General features: G+C 45.8%; 2 protein-coding genes across 11 annotated transcripts in view; one reads left to right on the forward strand and one right to left on the reverse strand.

The window, feature by feature from the left end:
* LOC147126748 (uncharacterized) overlaps positions 1–19989 on the reverse strand; it is a 282315-nt gene that overhangs the window by 149779 nt on the left and 112547 nt on the right. For all 9 annotated transcript variants that reach the window (XR_015084604.1, XR_015084603.1, XM_086021734.1 and 6 more), the window contains one exon: positions 3180–3264. Coding sequence is in view for 3 of the 9 variants with exons in the window: in XM_086021734.1 (XP_085877860.1) it covers positions 3180–3264 (85 nt within the window). In the remaining 6 variants the exon portion in view is untranslated. The remainder of the gene's footprint in view (positions 1–3179; positions 3265–19989) is intronic.
* The window catches only part of tafa5a (TAFA chemokine like family member 5a), a 100622-nt gene that overhangs the window by 75566 nt on the left and 5067 nt on the right, over positions 1–19989 (forward strand). For both annotated transcript variants that reach the window (XM_086021725.1, XM_086021726.1), the window contains exons 3-4: positions 10351–10478; positions 19414–19590. In XM_086021725.1, the coding sequence (XP_085877851.1) occupies positions 10351–10478; positions 19414–19422 (137 nt within the window). In that variant the 3' untranslated portion in view covers positions 19423–19590. The remainder of the gene's footprint in view (positions 1–10350; positions 10479–19413; positions 19591–19989) is intronic.

Genomic DNA, 19989 nt, shown 5'->3' on the forward strand with positions numbered 1-19989 from the left:
GAACATGCGCATCCGCCGCTATCAGCTTGAATGTCAAACCTGTGGAGGATGTGGCAGATGCGTGAGCTAATGCCCCCCCATTCAATTACCGCCTCTAATTATATGCCTTTGTGCTAACTATGTGTTTACGAGGAAGATCAGGAAATAAAATATTAGCACATCCCTGCATGTATTGTCCTTCGAAACCCCAACCAGCAACTTCGCTCTGTAGTTGCGACTCATAACGCTGCAGGAAGATTGGTCCGTTTTCGGAGGATAAAGAATATATAGGCCGATGAATCGTTGTGTGTTGAGCTAGCAGGAGGTCGTGTGGTTGTATTATGTTTGGTTGGACAGCAAACAGGTTGAAGTCTCTTTTTTTGAGGGATTGTGTGTTGCTTTTTAAATCAACCCAAACGGTTTTTTTTTTTTCACCAAGAATATGTTCCCAGCAGGCCCACTAGTTGAAACAAGGCAATATGATTAATATGAAATATGAGTTAAGCAGCAAAATGCACCCCTTTTTAGCTAGCTCAGCGGGCGGCCATTTTGTCACTTGCTGTCGACTGAAAATGACATCACAAGTGCTCAGGGCTCAGGTAGCGACCACTCACGGCTCAGCTTGAGAAAACAGGTCAGCCGTGATTGGTCATTACCTGGGCAACTGTGATGTCATTTTCAGTCGACAGAAGTGACAAAATGGCCGCACCCTGAGATGGCTAAAAACGAGTGGATAACTCCTATTCCACAAATTTATTAGATTCAACTACTGGGCTTGCATAGAACATGTTCTTGAAAAAAAAATGTTTGGATTGACTTCCTCTTTAAGGATATTACTGACTAGTGTTTATTCCAGACAAAACAATTCAATAAACTGAAATTCAACTGTGTTCATGATTCTAACTTTTATCATTAATGTACTTGATTTCAGTGTTACAACAAGCAACATGTCACCATTTTGGACATGCACACATTAGGCCAAAAATTAACAAAATGTTCTTTACATCGCACTTTTCACAGATTTCGTTGAAATTAGGAACGGGAGAGTATCAATACCAGCTATCGGTATCGGGCCGATAGCGGCCTTATGTTAAGGTTAGACTTTCATCGCATTTTATTTTCAGAATTTTGGCGGGCACCACTAAGGAAAAAAACGGGCCAGTGACAGTGGACTGAGAGAGCAGTGTGTTTTTTTTTTTTTTTTTGTGATATGCGCATAAAGCGCGGCTAGTCCCGCGGGGAGACGCCGTCATCTCCCCAGACGGGACAAAGTCAATACGGGCAGTTACACCGAGCCCGCAGGGAGCGGGCCACCAGAGGCCTGCCTTATAGCGACGGAGAAAGGCGAGTTGATTCCCGACGCGGATGAGAGCAAAAGGGAAGGTGGGCATACAGGAAAGTAGTAGTTGTTTTCCTCAACTTGACCTAAGATATGATCGTAACGGTACCGTATGGCATCTCCACATCTATAGTTAGACGGCTCTTTTCGAGGCATACATGCTTTTTTATTTTTTTTTTTGGGAACACGGATGTTTATCACCCGCCGTTTGATCCCGCACGGGGGATCTTTTGCTTTTGTGTCCCCTAAAATAGCACTTCCCCACTCGAAAGCCTCTTGCTCGGCTGATTCACTCTGAGTGGCCGCTTATCTTGCACTCGCTGCCGTTCATCCACATTGCAAAAACATCAACTCTACTTATCCCCCCCTCTTCACCTTTCCAGTTGCATTGTTCCACATTACACAAGCGTGTATTATTTATTTTTATTATTATAACTGGACAGATTTTTGTCTGGGAATGGCATTTTGACATCCATAAGGCTATTTACTGCATGTTTGGCTACAAATGAAACCACAAATCGCAAGTCTGAGACCCCCAACCAGCCACGTCGATCCGTGGTTGCATCTAAGGCTCAATCTTTCGTTTGTGATTTAAACCACGATTATTTTAACGAGAGCCTCATCCAATGATTTTTTTTTTTTTTTTTTTTTTGAACAAACACTAGCAATAAATCAATCTGTATTTAAAAAACTCTCCATTTTATGATACATAAATGCTTGGCCTGATCTCGGCCCAACTAGGGTGACTCGGAAACGCGGCGCAGCGGGACCACTTTTTACTTTTACGGACCTATAACTTTTTTCCGACCGTTTTGTGCAAATGGTTTCAGGTCGGCCAAGTTCTTATCGCACCGTACCATTTATGCACCCTCCCCTGAGGGGTACCGCTGCCGTCGGTTAATTAGTTGTCAGAGAACAATCACAATAAGAAGGCAATGGCTCTGACCGGCAGTTGGTGTGTGCGTGGGATTTGCTCGCAGTAAAAGTTCAGGAGAGCGGAAAAGAAAGGTGGAACACACACACCACAAAAAAAAAATAAAATAAGGAGAAGATGGGCCAACCCTCCCGCGTGCCGACATTCTCCCCTGGTGCCGAGTTTCCGGGCTACCTTTAAATTTGTCCGGGGACACAGCGGCACAAGGTATAATCCACCTGCCAGCGCCGTTCAGCATCAGCGGCCGCGTGGCAGAAACATTCGGGCCCTTCTCCCACTTAAACACAAAACGCCATCAGTGCAGAACCACCGCAGAAGCCGTTCTCGCCCCCTCCTCCCACTCCGCACCCACTCCTATCGCTGGAGATGTGTCAATGAAAAGCTGTGTTTCTTTGGGTCGAAAAGAAAAGAAAAAAGCGGTTGCTAGCCTTTGTCGAGGCTGAAAAATCCCAAACATGAGTCATCAAATTACAGCCAGGACGTGTCTACTGAAGCCTGGATCGGCACCCAACGATTTCTGTTATACCGTTATAAATTGTAGTCATTATTTTTAATGTTTATTGCCATTCCTGGTTGGTCTACTGTCAAACTAAACATAAATCAAATCATTACACGTTGTCTATTTCAACAAAATAACCGTCTTGGGTAATTCCGCTAGCTTGCCGCTAACGTATTATGCAAAATGCCATTGACGCGCTAGCGGATAGCATCAGTGTTAAAACCCTCAAAGCCATTGTAGACAAACAATAACATTCACAGGCATGTATTCATTAAAAGGGCTTGACAGGTGTTCAGAAATAAAAGTGTGACTGAATACGTTTAAATTTGTTTAAAAGTATTTGGAAGTTAAAACTAAAACTACTCCAGAGATGTTTTTCGGGGTTACTGTCACTCACATCGTCCAGCAATCCAAACATAAGCACTCACCTGTTTTTTTCCAACGTAGGTGAGCCGAGTTTAGGTTGATGAGAAAATCGACGTTTCCACACCTTGCCGACCAATGGGGAAAGCCCTGGGGGAGAAGAGAGAATGATTGGTTCATTTGGATTGGGAAAAGTGCATCTTTCCTGCCAAAAAAAAAAAAGAAAAAAAAAAAAAAAAAAAAGCTGCTTCCTTCCAACGTTAATGACAAATGAGCTATCGATTTTGTTGTTTACAATCCAGAGTTCAGATTGCCCCCCCCCCCCCTTCAGTGCGCATGATTGACCTCAGAATGGCTGCCTTGCCAACTGACAGCCGAGCCGGCCGACGTTGTGTACCGCCCCAACTAAAACGTTCAGCCCTCTGCCCGCCGGTTTCGGCTGCTTAGACACCGACGGAGGAAAAGCCGCAGCCCGACCTCCTGTACCATGCGCCGCAACGAGCCCAGAGTTCTTGTTTTGCCGACCTTTGCTATTGATCCTCGCTGATCCTTTGAAATGTCAGCCCCCCCGCAACCCTCGGCCACAATTTGTTGCAGTGCAGTCGGCGGACGAGCTCGCACTCACAGACGGGGCCGTTTTTTTGTCGACTATTATATACTTTAGTTTGAGTATGAGATCGCAATGTCAGTGTGCAGAGTTCAACACAAAGCGGGGTCACAGTAGAGTATGGGGAGGGTTGGGATAGGCTTTTCGGATGTACTACCGGGTAAAGTATTCTCTCTTTCTCCTGCCAACCAAACAAGCACTGTGCAATTTCAGTCCTGTCCGATGCATCAAAAGCATAAGTGGAAAAGTTTTGGCATCGAGTTTGTTGTGGGATCCTTTTTTTTTTTTTTTTTTTTGCCCAAAGACCATAAAAATCAATCACGCAGGCAGATTTTGATCCGTTACGCTGCACTTTTCTGTGCGGAGGAGTTGTGGAGGAGTGTGAAATAGATGGTTTCCTGGTGCGACAGCAGGAGGCAAAGGACCGAGAGGAGGTAAAGGTTCCGACAGAGAAAAGGAAGGATGGAATACGGTGCTCAGCCGGGCATTACTCGAAATACATAACTCGCCCTCCTCGAGACTCCGGCGGGGGTGCGCCTCATTTATTGTCTCAATAACGCTTGTCTGAGGGTCTCTACGTCGGTTATCAGTCACAGGGGCTCCGGGACCGCTGCGCCTGGGTCCAGACTGGCCGATTCGGTTCTCGCCCCTGCTATCATTCATAGCCGATCGGAGACATCCTTTCTCAAACAGAAAGTGCAATTCCCTGAGAAATGTCACGTGACCGCTGAGAGATTTTTTATTATTATTTTTTTTTTTTTAAGACCTGAAAAGTCAAAGAAAGAAAATCGATTGGAAGGGTGACTTGCGAAATACTGAAGTCGCGGACCGGGGTCGGTCCGCAGTGCTGTTTGCTTGGCTAGCAACGGTATTCAGTCACGCAGCCGGTACATTAGCTCGGCATAAACCGCAGCCGCTGACCTGATAACAACAGCCACTAAGCATATTTAAGCCAAACCTGCCATAAGCTGCCTTCTACATTAATGCCAATGATTGCGGTCTTATCCTCTTTGGGGGCTGTTCACAGGCAAATTACTATTCACACCGTATTGCACTTTTGCTTAATTGGAATTTGTTTAGCACGATTTATAAGGGTGGCGGTGGGGGGGGGGGGGGGGGGGAATAAACAGATTTATTGGTGGACGGGCCTCTGCCAAGTAAAGGTCATGCATAATTTACGGCGGATTAGTTTGGATGTAGAGGTGAAGAAGGCTAAACGGCCGAGATTCGAGCAAGCCTTTCGTTGGAAACGCAAAGAACGCGGGCAGGCGAAATTGCCCCCTGCTCGTGTCCATGAGTACATCCATCAGCAGCCAATCGCATGGCAAACTAATTACGGGACTTTTGCTTGGCGGGCCTGCGGGGGGGGGGGGGGGGGGGGGGGGGGAAAGGATGTCGTGAGGAGCGCAATGTCCCGCTTCAATCTCAAGTATGTCAATGTGTCATTCGCCATCGTCGTCAAACGAGTCACCGTCATCGCGGCTGTGCGCTTCATAACATTGCCATCACACGATGCGTCGGGCGCCAAATCAACTTTTTCTCCCCTTGGCCAAGTCAAACTTGAGGCTAAAATATGACCGAGCTGCATTCTGCTTTTCTTTTATTTGGTTTCACGCGGTGGAAAACGTCACAAAACATTGTGTTTCCTGTTTTTTGTTGTTTTGTTTTTTTTTCCCCCCGACCGCTGCACATACCAAGACATCAACGTGTGCAACTTTAGCGCGCCCCGGGAAGGCGGCCAAGAACCATAGTTAATGTTTAAGCTTTTACAATTTGTGTCTGCTTTGCAGCCGGTGTGAATTTCTATGTGCCGATTTTAGTCGCTGCGATTTTGGGTGGATGACAAATGGAAAGGAAACGCTGCCCCGCTAGGAGCTTGACGTGCGGGATTCCGAGGGAACTGCGAGCTGCTCTTGCGCAATCTGCTCTTGCGGGACAATCCATTCGGCGCACCTTTAATTTTGGCATTACTTCTATATCGAATTTGCATTTCCCTTCATTTTTTGACAGACATCGCAGTTGGTAAAGTGCTCTTAAAAATGGTGCAAATATTTGCGTTACGTCATTTTCCGTCAGCTTTTGATTTGAAATTCAAAGGTATTAGGGACGACTTATACAACGACTGGTGCTCCTATTTCAATGATCACTTCAACGATGAAATATGCAGAGGGATTGAAGTGCTATTTCGTTGCCTGTAGAAGTGTAAGCTACGTGTCAAGCGTGCAGGCACTGGTGCTAAATGATCGCATTTCCCACATGTGCTTGTTCGCGCTGACATTTGCTCCTCTGGCTCGCCGAGCCTCTGGGCTCTCCTTCACGTGTGTGCCGGCGCGAGTGTGTGCGTGCGGGCGCGCCAACAAATCAGGGGTTAGCGTTGTCGCTCAGCTGTGTGGAAATGTCAGAGCGCATCTGCGAGCGAACGATTTCAGCGATACCTGATGGTCACAACGCGCGCGCGCGCGGGGGGGGAAGTAAACACGCGCCTGAAGCAATGTCACGCCACGTAAAAGCTGACGGTTATACGCCACAACGGCGCAAAAATACGATGCGGGAAAACCGGTATGTTGACGGGACCGGGAATATGGCAGCCGTGCTGAAACATGAAAATGATAAAAAATAAATAAATGCACGATAACAACCCGAGGTTGTTCCAGTCTGCACAATAATCGTAAAATCGAAGCATGTGTATGATGTGCACCGTTCCCTGTCGCTCGTCATTGGTTCCAGTTGCGTTTCTGGCCTTTTGTCATTGCTGTGAAATGAAGTTAGCGCCTCCCTTCCGGAGTGTGAAGGCGGAAGCGTGGGGAGCGACTTGTGGAGCGTTGCTGCCGACTTTGCGTTCGTCCTTGCCAGGCAAAAAAACTTTGGGCGGTATGACAAATCACCACGAAAAACGCAAAAATCTCCTCAATCGCCTCATGCCCAACCTGTGCGCCGCGGGAAATGATCAGATTTTCAATCAATAGATTGCACAAGATACTGTACATAGTTAATCTGTGCTTCCACTTTTTTTTTTTTTTTTTTTTTTGGGTTATGTTTGGATTTTTTTTTTTTTTTACACGAACAAGCAGTGACAGCCATAAACAGTTGATATGGGCGCAGTCCTTATCCAGTATAAACCCCGCAACATCTCACTGGGAACAAATCTAAGGTGACAGTGAACGACGAGAGAAAGAAAAAAAAAAAAAAAAAAAAAAGAAATCAAAAGAGTGAGTGAAGCTCAGGAAGAACGAGGAAGACATCCATCGCTAAGCATCGGTGCTTCGTGCCCAGTCAGAAGCTAAAAGACAAAACAAGCCCATGCAAAAATATGGAGGATTCGCCATATGGTTTGTCGATGTTTATCACTTGCTCAAGCGCGGCTGAGTGAGAATAAATTGCCAATTTTCCAACAATAAAAGGAGAACGGCGGGAGGGAGCCGGCGTCTCTTTCTGTGCTTCTGCTTGGCGGTAATGCGCACTTGCTTGCGCGTACCGCGGGGACGTTTTACTCTTACAGTAGGATGAAGAGCCCAGGGAGGAAAATCCTGGCAGATTCATCGCACTTCAGGTGAAATGAAGACACAGTGAATTGGCTTAAAAGGTTATTTGACTCGTCTGAGCTCCAGCAACATGGCGGCGCATTAGTGAAGAGGGGGGAGGGGCGGGGGGGGGGGGGGGTACGGAGTGAATTGATGAAGAGCGGGGAGAAGAAAACACGCACCCACACACACACACAAACGCACACGTGGATGCTTATTTGTATGCGCCAGTTCCAATTTACAAGCGGCTCATCGCAGGAGGGGAATGATGAATAATGTTGATTTGATGCTTGCTGCTCGCCGCTAACCAATATGAGTGGCAGAAAATGCAACCTTGAAGCTATCTTGATGCACGGCTTCAATAAACACACGCATGCAAATGTAGCCTCGCAGTCATTCCAACGGTGTTTTCATGCATATGAAAGGTGTTGCGGAAACGGCGCATTATTGAAATGAACTTGAAAAAAATATGGTGTGATTCCGTCAGCGGCGGCGTGGGAACGCATCGTGGCGCATAACCTGTTCCGTCCCGATTCGGCTTTCCCGCATTCTCAACCCTCATATTTGACCATGGTCACATGTTCGCCCACGATTGAGGAGGTGAATGACAAAGTTGTTTAAAGGAGAAATCAACGCAAACATCTTTTTTTTTTTTTTCAAGAATATGTTCCCAGCAGGTCCACTACTTGAAACACGGCATTCTGATTAATATCACGTTTGTGGAATATGAGTTAAGCAGCAAAATTCCACCCCTTTTTAGCCATCTCAGGGGACGGCCATTTTGTCATTTCTGCTAAAATGAAAATGACATCACAACTGCTCAAAACGACCAATCACGGCTCGGCGTCAGAAAACAGGCCAGCCGTGATTGCTCGTTACCTGAGCCCTGAGTAGTTGTGATGTCGTTTTCAGTCGACAGAAGTGACAAAATGGCCGCCGACTGAGATGGCTAAAAACCGGTGGATTCATTCTGATTGTCTGTTTAATGCTTTGCGGCGATGACGTCATTAACGCCCTTTTTCCTTCACTGCTCTTGCCCTGAATTCATTCCGCGCGCACGGCCGTACCTCAAAACAGCCGTATCCCAAATCAAGAACTCGAGGCAGCACCGTATAGTGCATGGGATTGCAAACAAAGAGCAAGCACGGTGCGCACGTGACGCCCCGCAAGATGCTGCGTACCTGCTCGGGTCACAACCAATCTGTCGCCTTTATAATTATCAAAACGCTTCATCTCGGAGCGGCGCGCCACATTCATCACGCGAGATCTGATCTGTCGTCGGGTCGGCCCGCTCTATCTTCCGCCCTTGCGCGCGGCCCATCTTTCACCGCCTTGGCATGGGATTAGACAGAATTTATTAGGCCAAGATGCTGGCTGTTGACACGAGTGTGATCGACCATTTGGTGGGGAGACAAATGCCCCACGGAGGCTTTAATAATGTTCCCGCCGCTGATGAAACCTTCTTTTATGTAACAAGCATGTGTGCGTGCTCGTATTCGTACCATTTGTCATTGTTGAAACAGTGTCCTCGGATGTCACTTAAAGCAACAGGGTGTGAAATATTTGGACGGGTTGGTGCAGTGAGTCTCAAACTGGGGTCCACAGCACAAATTGTTAACATCAACAGCACTTTTGTAAACTAGCTCCTCTGGCCGCCGCCATTTTGTTCGTGTCAGCAGAGCATGTCAGCAAGTGAAAGTATATTCAATTGAATTCGGTTCGGTTCAATTCTATTAAACAGTTCACTTGGACAATCATAAAGACTGGGTTGAGTGGTGATGTAACGATTAATCGAAAATCGATTCGGAATCGAGTCGCCCCCGATCAATCGAAACATCGAGTTGCTTAACTTCATCTGGAATATTATGTCTTGAAACGGTTTTTTTTTCATTCCAGATGCATAGCACATTTTGAATGTGTAGATCAAATGATGCTTTTGCGCCAAACATGATTGCGTGTTGCGTTTGCGGATGGCTGCAGAAACACACTAGTGCACAGAGACAAGCATGGTAGCAATTTCTTTTTTTTTTTTTTTTTAAATCAAATCGAATCGAAAATCGGGAACTGAATCGGGGCTTGTGGTGAGACTATATCACTATTTCATACTTCACAGTGCTAGCGTATTAGCATTAGCGACAATGCTTTCTGCAGATACAAGCGACATAATGACACCTGCTGAAGGTGCCCTCAGAGAGCAAATTTATAGATATGAAGCAAAGATGTCCTCCACATGTTTCCCAGGGCGCCGGCAACCTATGATTGCCACGTCAGAGGAAAATGTCAGATTATGTGCGTGGCCTCTTAACGTATTCACTTGTTCATTGTCCTCCATGAGAGTCCGTTTTTGCATAAGAAAGGGCAGACAATACAAATTACAACACTAAGAAATATTTTACACATTTAACTCAACGCTCCACGGCGTTTCGGTTCAGCTACAGCAACGACAGGCAATTTCAACAGAAACTCCATTTTCTAATCACTTGCGCGTCTTGTCATTACATGTATGCGTAGCCATGGCAACCCACAGGCTTTTGCTGCCCGTTCAGAGTGGGGCTTGAAAAAAAAAAGAAAAAAACAATAGTGAGTGAGAACACATAACCGCCCAGCTTGACAGTGGTGTTGGTTCTTCCCCGCGGCGCTCAATGGATCGATCACTTTTTTTTCAAATGATTCAAACTGCTCTTCCGTGTCAGTGTGCCAGAGTGAATCACTCATCACACTTTTCAGGGTTTTTTTTTCAGCACCTTTAAAGCGCCCAACAAAGTCAATCAGCATCCACCAGGAAGGCTACTCTGGGTTTATTTTAGACGTGTGACTGTTGCTTCAATTTTTTTTCGCAATCTCCGCAGGGGGGTAAAATTCAACGTAAAAGCAGGTCTTACTTCATGACACCCGATTTCAACATCAATTCCTTCTTGTCTCCATTCAAGTTTGGCGATAATTACGCACGGGGCGGTGCCAGTGAGAAACGTCTTTTCTATAAACGGTGCTCTTATTATGTCCCGGTTGATACACTGGCAGACATCGGCGGCCGGCACTTGTCTTGAAAATTCGATCGCTTCCCACCTAACAGACCCACTCTAACCGTTGTCTCCATCTTCTCAACAGCCGCCATTGTTCGGAAAAAGCAGTGGTGCGAGATGGTGCCGTGTTTGGAGGACGAGGGCTGCGACTTGTTAGTCAATAAATCCGGCTGGACTTGTACGCAGCCCGGAGGCCGAGTCAAGACAACCACGGTAAGTTCAGGCTGCCCCATCTTCGAGTCTACGTTACGATAGGGCGGGGCTAAAAATAAGTTCAGTTGAAATGCGAACATGATCCTCGATAAATACACATTTGCAATGCTTGTCTCCTGTGTACAAAATATTTATTCCCTATCTGTGTATAAGTCATTGTTTTTGCAACTAAATGGGCACCATTTCTTTGGTAATGTTCAGCACAATTAAGTGTGATTGCCTTCCGCTGTGTTCATTTCTTTTCATTTGGGGGGGAAAATAAAAAAAAAATGTCAAAAACGTTTTTGGTTCTGTTTGTTGTTGAGCGGGAATTAAACTTTGGGAAGAACAATCACTCAGAAAAGTCTGCAAATACTAATCAAATGGCTAAATTGGCAACACTGAATGCTTTTGTAAATCAGCTCCCATCTGCAGCCAGGTTAGTGCAAGATGTGCAAGATGTGCACGTCAGTGGCGACATGCTTTGAACTACAGAAAAAGTGTATGAGCAAATACTCCTGACAAATGAGTTTGAATGAATACAAATAAGGACAAATTTGACATTGCATCACGATTACAGTGCCTTGTTTTGGAATAAATTGCATTCAATACACTCCAGGTCCACTCACGGAATTTGAGATCCGATATAAGAGCACGTCCCAAACAGGCTGTGAAATGGACTGATCCTCACCATTTCAATGGTAAACGGGCAGAAAGTGCAGTGGTGAGCACCGTCACCTTTGCGGCAGTTTTGAGGGTTGTCTAGTAAGAGGCAGCTTAAACATGCCGATAATTGCAAATGACGTCCGACAACAATTCATTTGCCACAATTTGAGGCCATTTGGGTTGTCAGTGCGGAGCTTTGCTCACTAAATGCTCCAATTATCTTCATCCAGCTCTCATTTGGTGATGTGCGGACAAGCACGTATCATTTTCTTCCAGTGCTCAAATCATGCGGCGACCTGCTGTGGCTGAAATGATTTCGATTGAACGACGATTGTTTTGTGCGCTGACGCGGGATACCCTTTGGAATGACAAGAAGGCAATGTTGTGAGGGATGTGCGGCCGCTCCTCCGTGTGCACAGCAGGGATGCGCTTGTCTTGTCGTTATATGGAAAATACGTGAAAGTCACACGACCATACGGACGGCAAATCGCTGTCACTATTTGCGTCCTTTTCAAACTTGAACGATAGCGCGAGTAAATATGTTACCGCTGGGGATACAGTGGAACCTCTGGGCAATACATCAAAGTGCATTTTTTTTTGCCGGAAGCTAAAAATGCCCAGAGAGGACAAAATAATTGTGACGCACCTGGCCGTGTTCAGGAACCGCTTCCTTCTTTCAACCTCCGTTGCGATTACATGCCGTGCGATTAGATGGCTGGCTTTACAAAAACTACCGTGTACCAAAATAGCAAAGGTTGAGAGACCGTGTGCAGTACTCACTCCAGTAAAAACAGCATCCATAAATAGATAAACACAACATGCTCTTTTTGAGCTAGCTGCGTGGCTACGGCAGATGCTAAGCTAACATCCATGCCTCATTACATCGGAAGAGACTCTCTCATGCTGACATGGAATCTGTCCGTACATTTTTTTGGAGGGGAATTTTGCCTCTGCCAACATGGCCGCCACACTGACACACTTTTCAGCCTGCTCTACTGTTAAGTTTATCCATGACGAGAGATCAGCAGAAGCTTGAACCATGTGGTCACATCGCTGATCCGCATTCCCAGCTGTGCTGGCAGCAGGTCATCGTATTAACTCATTCACTGCCATTGACGGATTTACTCGTCTTTTCACAGTCCAGCCATTCAATCCCAGGAATTTATTGCTATATTTTTCACATTTTTTCAAACGTTAGGGTAAAAGAGGGTCTGAAAATGTGTGGCAGTGAATGAGTTAACAACCTCACTTTTGAGCCCTTTCAACTCAGGCGTCTCTTGCCAGTGTCGTCCTTCTAATCCAAAAAATTGTCTTTCACTGGATACACTGCTGCACCGTCTGAGCCACTAAAATGACACAAAGCTATTTTAAGCATGACGTATTGTGACCTAACGCTGCTCCCTTTCATATTGCGGCTCACTAATAAGCATAAAACATTCACTTTACCGCCTCTCTTTGTTTTCAATTCATCTAAATTTGCATTCGTTTTTTTTTTTTTTTTTTTCCTTCGGCGTTTGGAATTATCTCAAAATGGAGGCACTCTTAATGTGAATGGAGGAGGCATTTCATCAAGGCAAAGTTGCGTGTATTGGTTATTAGCACCTTTGTCATTTCACCCACGTCTCCGTCCGCGCTTTCTTCTTTTACAAGTAAAATCTCATCCCGGACATCAGCGTGTCCCTGGCGCACACGCCGGGCGACCCCGGCTGGCTTATCTGTGAAAGTCAAAGGGTGAAGGCTGAGGCCCGCTGGGGCATCATTAACGCATCCGTCATAATTTAGTCATCAGCTGACTCGCTTGCTTATGCCTCGCTGCTGAAAGACGAACGCACACATGAGTTAGCTCCAACCGTGAGCAATGACACGCATCCGGATATACCCGCTTGCGGTCGAGCGGGGCGACAGCCGCTCTATGTTTCACCTACGATGTCGTTTGTTATCCGGGCGGGTAAAGATAGCCCGCACGCGCGCTCATAAGCGACACGTATCGGCGTCCATTCATTATATTTGACAGCACATGTGTGCGAGTATGCAAATTGCGACCCGTCACGCGTGCATTCTAAAGCTAACGGATACGACGCAACGCCAATGCCCACTTTGCTGCCTACTTGTACCTTTCATATCCCGCTCGAGGACGTCAGTCATCGGTTCCAGATGACAGGTATTCCCCGCTTGGCTCCTTGGCGACTTTAAGCCCGCCGACAGCTCGTCAAACGGCCGGACGGCCACGCGCGCTCGTCTGTCCCAGTCAGCGTGCATGTTTAAGCGGCTTTCACTGTCAGGGATTTTAGTAGATGGCAGCAAGCAGTCAGGGGTCACCGTTTGAAATTCCTTTCAAAATATGATTCCGTGTCAAGCGACGGGACGGACTAATGCGGCGTTGAGGAAAGTCGAGCCGATGTCTGATTTTGAAGACGCGGAAAAAAATGGGCGAATTGACTCAATTGTATTTCGTCAGGTGGTTGCACAAAATTAAATAAGCAGGATCCAGATACCTTTTTTTTTTAAGTAGATGTATAGTCTGCTTGAATAAGGTATCTGGATCCAGACGATTATATTGCGCGCAACCACTTGAAGGAATAAACTTGAGTAAATGATGCGCAGCATTTTTTTTTTTCTGTGAAATTTGACGATTAGTCCCACACAAAGGAGGTCTCGGCTTTGACTTTGACAAGCTGCTTCTCACGACGTTCCAAACCAACCGTACATCCATGCCGGCCGTTCACTTTTTTTATGTTTCTTAATTGCTAAAAGTTTTAAAACTGAATGTAGCCCCATTTCACAAATCCCTTCCTCTTCAATCCTCTGGCCAAAGCCACACCCCTTCACTAACCGGCACGAGAAACCGACATAAGCCACTTTGGTCAATCAATAACGATTCGAATTCTCATTATACTTGTGCCAAGTTAAAAGCAAATGAGCATTCTCAGCCCCCCCCCCTCCCGGAGAGGGATGATGACTGTGAATGTGAGTGACTCAGTCATGGTTATCTGTTAAAAAAAAAAAAAAAATCATTTGTGTGATTGACAAGTTCCAGGCTCCAGCACCCTGTGACCCAGAGGCGCAACTTCACTGGTGTAGAAAATGGATGAAAGGAACGGAACATATCCATCGCAAAGTAGCGGATAAAAAGGCATCAAAGTTTGAAGTTTCAGAAGGGGGAAAAAGAAAAAAAAAAAAAAAAAAAACATCCAGCACCATGTTTTCTTCAGACTCTTTGATACAATAACATGCAAACGCAAAAGCGTTTACTCCATTTACTTTGAACAAATGCCTTTTCCCCGAGGCTCTTCCGAGTATAAGCCCACACTGGCCCTCTACCTGGACGTTGCCGGAGGGTGACTGCGGCTCGTGCACAGTCCACTGAGCATGTCCGAGCTGTCCGTCAGGTGTTTGTGTGAAAACATCAATGCAGACAAGCAGCCTCATCCCTGTGGGGCGTATGACCAAAGCCAAGTCAATCCGACTCAGACCCGCAAGCCCCATAACGGGCTATTTTGGACAAAATGTCAGGAAGCACTTTGCGTGCATTGGTCCAATGTTTTCGACTTTCTTTCTCTTCCCTTCGTCTTGATTGTTGTCGAAGAATGACACGGCTGACCCCTGTCGTCTATTTAGGATGTGAACGGATTTCGCCGACGCCCATCCAGACATTAGCATACGATTCAAAAATAGCTTCCGTGCATTTTTTTTCCCCGGCGTTCGCATCATGGTGCTCACCCTCCGCCCCCTTGCCCCGGCGCATTTATCTTAGTCCGAACCTGCTTTGAAAGCGCCGCGTCGGGCCTGTCGATAAAAACACCATATCGATCTTTTTTGCAACATGAAGATTGATAAGTACGTGCTTACTACGGACCCTGACAGTAAGGCTTTGAAAGAGGTTAATTTCGCCCAGGCGAGGACCGTTTGCTGTCGAAAAGGACAAATATCAAACAGAGGCAATCTTGTAAATGTTACGGCCATGTCATAGAATTGATCGAGTCACTCTGTAGGATTGTAAGAACGACTGACAGTGTTTTACAAATACTCTGTCTAATCCCACCTTGTAACTTTCTTCTGTCCATTTTATTTGATTTGCCTCATTTATCGCACCTATTGTGACTCACCGTGTACTATTTCATTCGAGGTTATATTCATTTTGTTGGACCTGACTTGAAAATGAATATGCCCAAGAAACGGAGGGCGTGGCTTACTCGCCATCCTCTCTGGCACTAAATGATGGGAAATGAGCGAAGTTACCGCAGTCAAAAAGGCCTTTTGCCGCCTTTCCAAACCACTCTCTTTTGGCAAATGGAATCCGAGCCGTCATCTTCCATCCTCCCTCCCCGCCTCTGCGATGCTCTCCCCAGAGGAGGACGCACGGCATTGTGCCCTCCACTATTTCAGACTGGCAGATGAAACGACACAAGAGTCCTCTCTCTCTCTCTCTGTTTTGGTCTGTCTGTGTTTCTCTCTCTCTCTCTCTTTGCTGCATGGCGGTGACGCCGGGCGCTCAGTGAGAGGGAGGCAGAGTGATTGCGCCATTAGAGGAGAAAAAGCAAAATCACTGCAGGTGATCCGGCGGGTCTTTTGTGACAGCCTAATAAGACAAACAATTGGAAGCAGACATGGAAAGCAGGGAGGAAAGCGGCGGTGGCGGCAAGAAAAAAAATTATTCGGCATTACCCAAGTTGTTTTCGTCTGGTGAACATTGGCTGCCGTTGTTTTGTTGCGCTGTGCGAGTGAAGCAACATTAGGCTCTAAGTAACATCTTCAAAACTGCCGCCGTGATTGGACTCATTTGGGTTCTGACCAACACTTCTGTTGGGAATCAATTTCCGATGATCATGAAGTTCATGGAGGAACTTAACGATATCCGGCCACTATCGGTTCACGTGGTAACCTTAGAGTGAAAGTACAGCTATCCGTTACATTTCGCGCTCAATTTTTTTTTGTTGTTGTTGCACGGGTTTATTGGCAAATGTCCTGCTAACCATGGCAACTCAGAAAATGAGGTCAAAGTGAATAATTAACTCCATTGAATTAAAGAGTGAGGTGTGCATGTCATCGACTTGTGAAAGCAGCATGACCACAGCACTTCTACGATATATACAATACTGAAGCAGGAGTCGAAGGGCACAACACCAGCTGAGGATGTCAAAATTATTTCTAACATGTCACTGGAAAGACGGATGATCGCAGTTCTGAGGTTCAGGGTTTGAATCTGTGATTTGAATTTGTAGGGAAATTGTCCTTGTGTGAATGGTTGATTGTCGATATGTGACCCGCGATTGACCGGGCGACAAGTGCCATAGAAAAAGATGAAAACACTAATATGCAATGTAAGTTCCTACGTCCACGGTTGGAAATATCCCAGGGTAGGGAACTGCTAGTGGCAAGTCTGTCCAATACCCAATTTTGATTCTACTAAGCATTGTTGAGTGCTGCCAATTCCGCACAGAACAAAATCACTGGCACGTTCATCAAAGGAGAAGCAGCCGTGAAACAAGTGAAGTGACTTGAAGTCTTCTATTAGGTTGACACTGACTGCGGTATTTAAACTGTGAGCACAAGTGGCACCTCCTGAGAGGCGGCGTGATTACTACTGTAATCATGACTTTTTCACCTCTCGGAGGAAGGGAACAATGCTCAATACCTCTTTCAGTGGAAACAAACGGCAGCAGTCACAGTGTTGTGAATGCAGGTAGAGGCTAGTATTTCAGCATCCATGTAAGACCACTGACTCCAGGCATGTTTAGATCTTAGCATCCTTACAAAAGGTGGATTACACTATTGTTTACACAATATCCGGGCCGGCTGCCTGCTTTGAGAATATTTATGCAATCACACTAACTGTAGCGAGCCCCATCTCTAGGGAGGTAACGATTAATTGAAAATCAATTTAAAATCGATTCACTATATTAATCGAGTAATCGATTCGACTAATCGAAAATCGAGTCGAATAGATCCATCTGGAAAATTATGTCTTGTAACGTTTTTTCATTCCAGATGCACAGCACAAGTATGGTAGCCATTTTTTTTTTTTTAAATCGAATCAAAAATCTGGAACTGAAAATTGAAAATGGAATCGAATCAGGGCTTGAGAGAATCGTTACATCCCTACCCATCTCTATCATCTGCATCTTTGTGTCTCTGTGGAACCAGTTGAAGATGATCCTGATGGGATCTCCCCATGCTCCCCTTCAGCACAGGTTCTGGGTCGGTACCAGCTTCTGTAATTGATCCCTGTGGGTATTTCCGGGCACATCCAAACAGTGCATTGAACAGAATCACCACGAAGAAGACAGCTGCTTGCCCACCCCAGACATACAGAGAGATGGGAAGACGAAGACCCCCTTGCTGCTAACCATCCATTTCTGTTTCGAGCTTGCTTTTAGAGGCAGCCAAGTCAGCACACCTCACCCTCCATTTGGGGGACTTGGGGAAGACATTAGAGTGTTAGCGAGGGGCAAGAGGGAGATGCACCAAGAATGAAAAAGTGCTGTCTCCTCATGTTCTTCAGAGAGGAAGCGCTTGGATTGATGCACTAAGTGGGGAGTATTGCTTAAGTCTCTCCTGGCCAGTGAAACAGTGTTAAGAGCAAACGTTTCCAGCCCAAACTGCCAATAATGATGTGTTTCAGCCATTTAGATTTGGCAAAAACAGATAATTGATTTCATAAAGTAGGAAGTGATTGATGGCTCGCGCTTGAGCTGCCAGCAGCTGTCTTTACTGCGACTGGCAGACGGCTGCAAATGAACACAAGGCCGATTGACCATTGTGTTCATTGTTGCACGTATAGCTTTTTTTTTGTTTTTTTTCTCCTAGTGTCAGAAACGCGAGAGTAATAAGAGGGGACAAATCTGAGGGACTACTTACTATGAAAAGAAAAATTTGAGCTGTCTAGAATTAGAATTTAAATCACATCGGACACTCATAATTTGGACGATTTGGAGGTTTAACAAATCGAATCAATAGTATTAGCATACTAGCTTAAGGAGGAAATCAACCCAAACATATTTTTTTCAAGAATATGTTCCCAGCAGGCCCGCTAGTTGAAACAAGGCAATATGATTAATATGAAATACGAGTTAAGCAGCAAAAACCATCCCTTTTTAGCCATCTCTGGGTGCAGCCATTTTGTCACTTCTGTCGACTGAAAATGACATCACAACTGCTTAGGGCCCAGATAACGACCAATCACGGCTCAGCTTCAGAAAACAGGTCAGCCGTGATTGGTTGTTCCCTGAGCAACTTTGATGTCATTTTCAGTCGACAGAAATGACAAAATGGCCGCACCCAGAGATGGCTAAAAACGGGTGGGATTAACTCCTATTCCACAAACATAATATTTATCAGAATGCCTTGTTTCAACTAGTGGGCCTGCATAGGACATATTCTTGAAAAAAAAAATGTTTGGGTTGACTACTTTGAATAACATGACCGCACAAACTAACATGGCATCACACATGGACAATCAAGTGTGCACTAGCACTTTACACAAACGGCATGAAATCATCAATACCAATGCAGCAAATTTAACACGGGCTATTTATTAGTAGCCGCATCAGGAGAGAAGCACAAAAACAATGAACAGATACCAGCAAATAAGTGGAGAAAATGTCGGTCTATTATTCTATTGTCTATTTATTTATAGTCTCGTACCTGACATGAATCTTAATGTTCAACCGGTTGTTATCTTAAACTTTAAAGTTAATGGAGCTCACCTTGAAAATGCAAAAGACTTTGCCACTTCGCGTGGTTCCAGTCTACGTCAAATTTCATGAGTCAAAGTCAAGTCGAGTCTGTCCTTAAGTTTTAGCTTGTCCCAAGTCCTAACAGGAGTGAATCATGGGACTCGACTCTCCCAGACGAAAACAAAAGCTTGCAATTGAGTTCCCACTCCAAAGATACGTAGCACAAGTGAATGTAAGGCAAATCAATGTTGGAGTTTGAGCTTGTTTTTTAATTCCCTCCCTCGCTCCCTTTCCTAAGCAGAGCAACTCCCATAACCGTTTTTCTCCTCGCTTTGCGACAGTTTTGAAGGTGCTTGAATGTGACACTTTGATAAGCCAGTCTAATAATACAGCTACGGCCGCGGAAGAAAAACAACAACACAAGTGCTGATTACATTACGTGTTGTTTTATCCACATTTTGCCTTCCAAGTTTAAACTCCCACACGTCTGTAGCGTATTTCATTAGCAGACAAGAAACAAAGTGCCGGCGGAGATGAGCGCGAGCGTGTTCAAGTCTAGACAGAGCAAAACAGTACGTCCTCACCAATACCTCTGCCCTTTTTCTCCCCGCCAGGCTCTATGACGCGACAGGACTCTCCCTCCACATTCTTGCACTAAGAGGAGCATTGACGACCCCCTTGACAGGCAGCCGGACACCACCCACCACCGCCACCTTGCCAGCCCAATCACACGTCCCCCCATTCCCTGGAAGCCCCCCATCCTGCACCGTGGTCCTCGTGGCGGCAGAAAGGTACCAAAATAGCCCTTTCGTTGCATCCCTCAAGAATACAATTGATGGCCAAATCAAATGAATCCATCCAAAACACCGCCATCAACTTTTTATTTGATCCCGTAGTCCCCCGATTGCCAACAACAGAAACAACTGGCGCGCAAGAATCGCGAGGATATAACTGAAACAAACGTCTGCTTCTTTGAGATCCTTATTTTGATCCCTCTTTTTTTTTTTTTTGCTCTTTGCATTCAGACCAGCAGTTCCCCCGTGTGCGTTAAGCTACGGAAAATCCATGCGCGCGGCAAAACAAGACGGCTCCATCTGCGTTTGCGCCTTGTCGCCGCTCTGGCTTGGCATGCCTCGAGCCTCGCGAGCCCTCCCTCCGACGGCGTCTGCGAGTCAGACTGAAAACAAGGC

The sequence above is a fragment of the Filicampus tigris genome, chromosome 22, assembly GCF_054856515.1.
Source record: "Filicampus tigris isolate MCC_2025a chromosome 22, RoL_Ftig_1.0, whole genome shotgun sequence".
Classification (NCBI taxonomy): Eukaryota; Metazoa; Chordata; class Actinopteri; order Syngnathiformes; family Syngnathidae; genus Filicampus; species Filicampus tigris.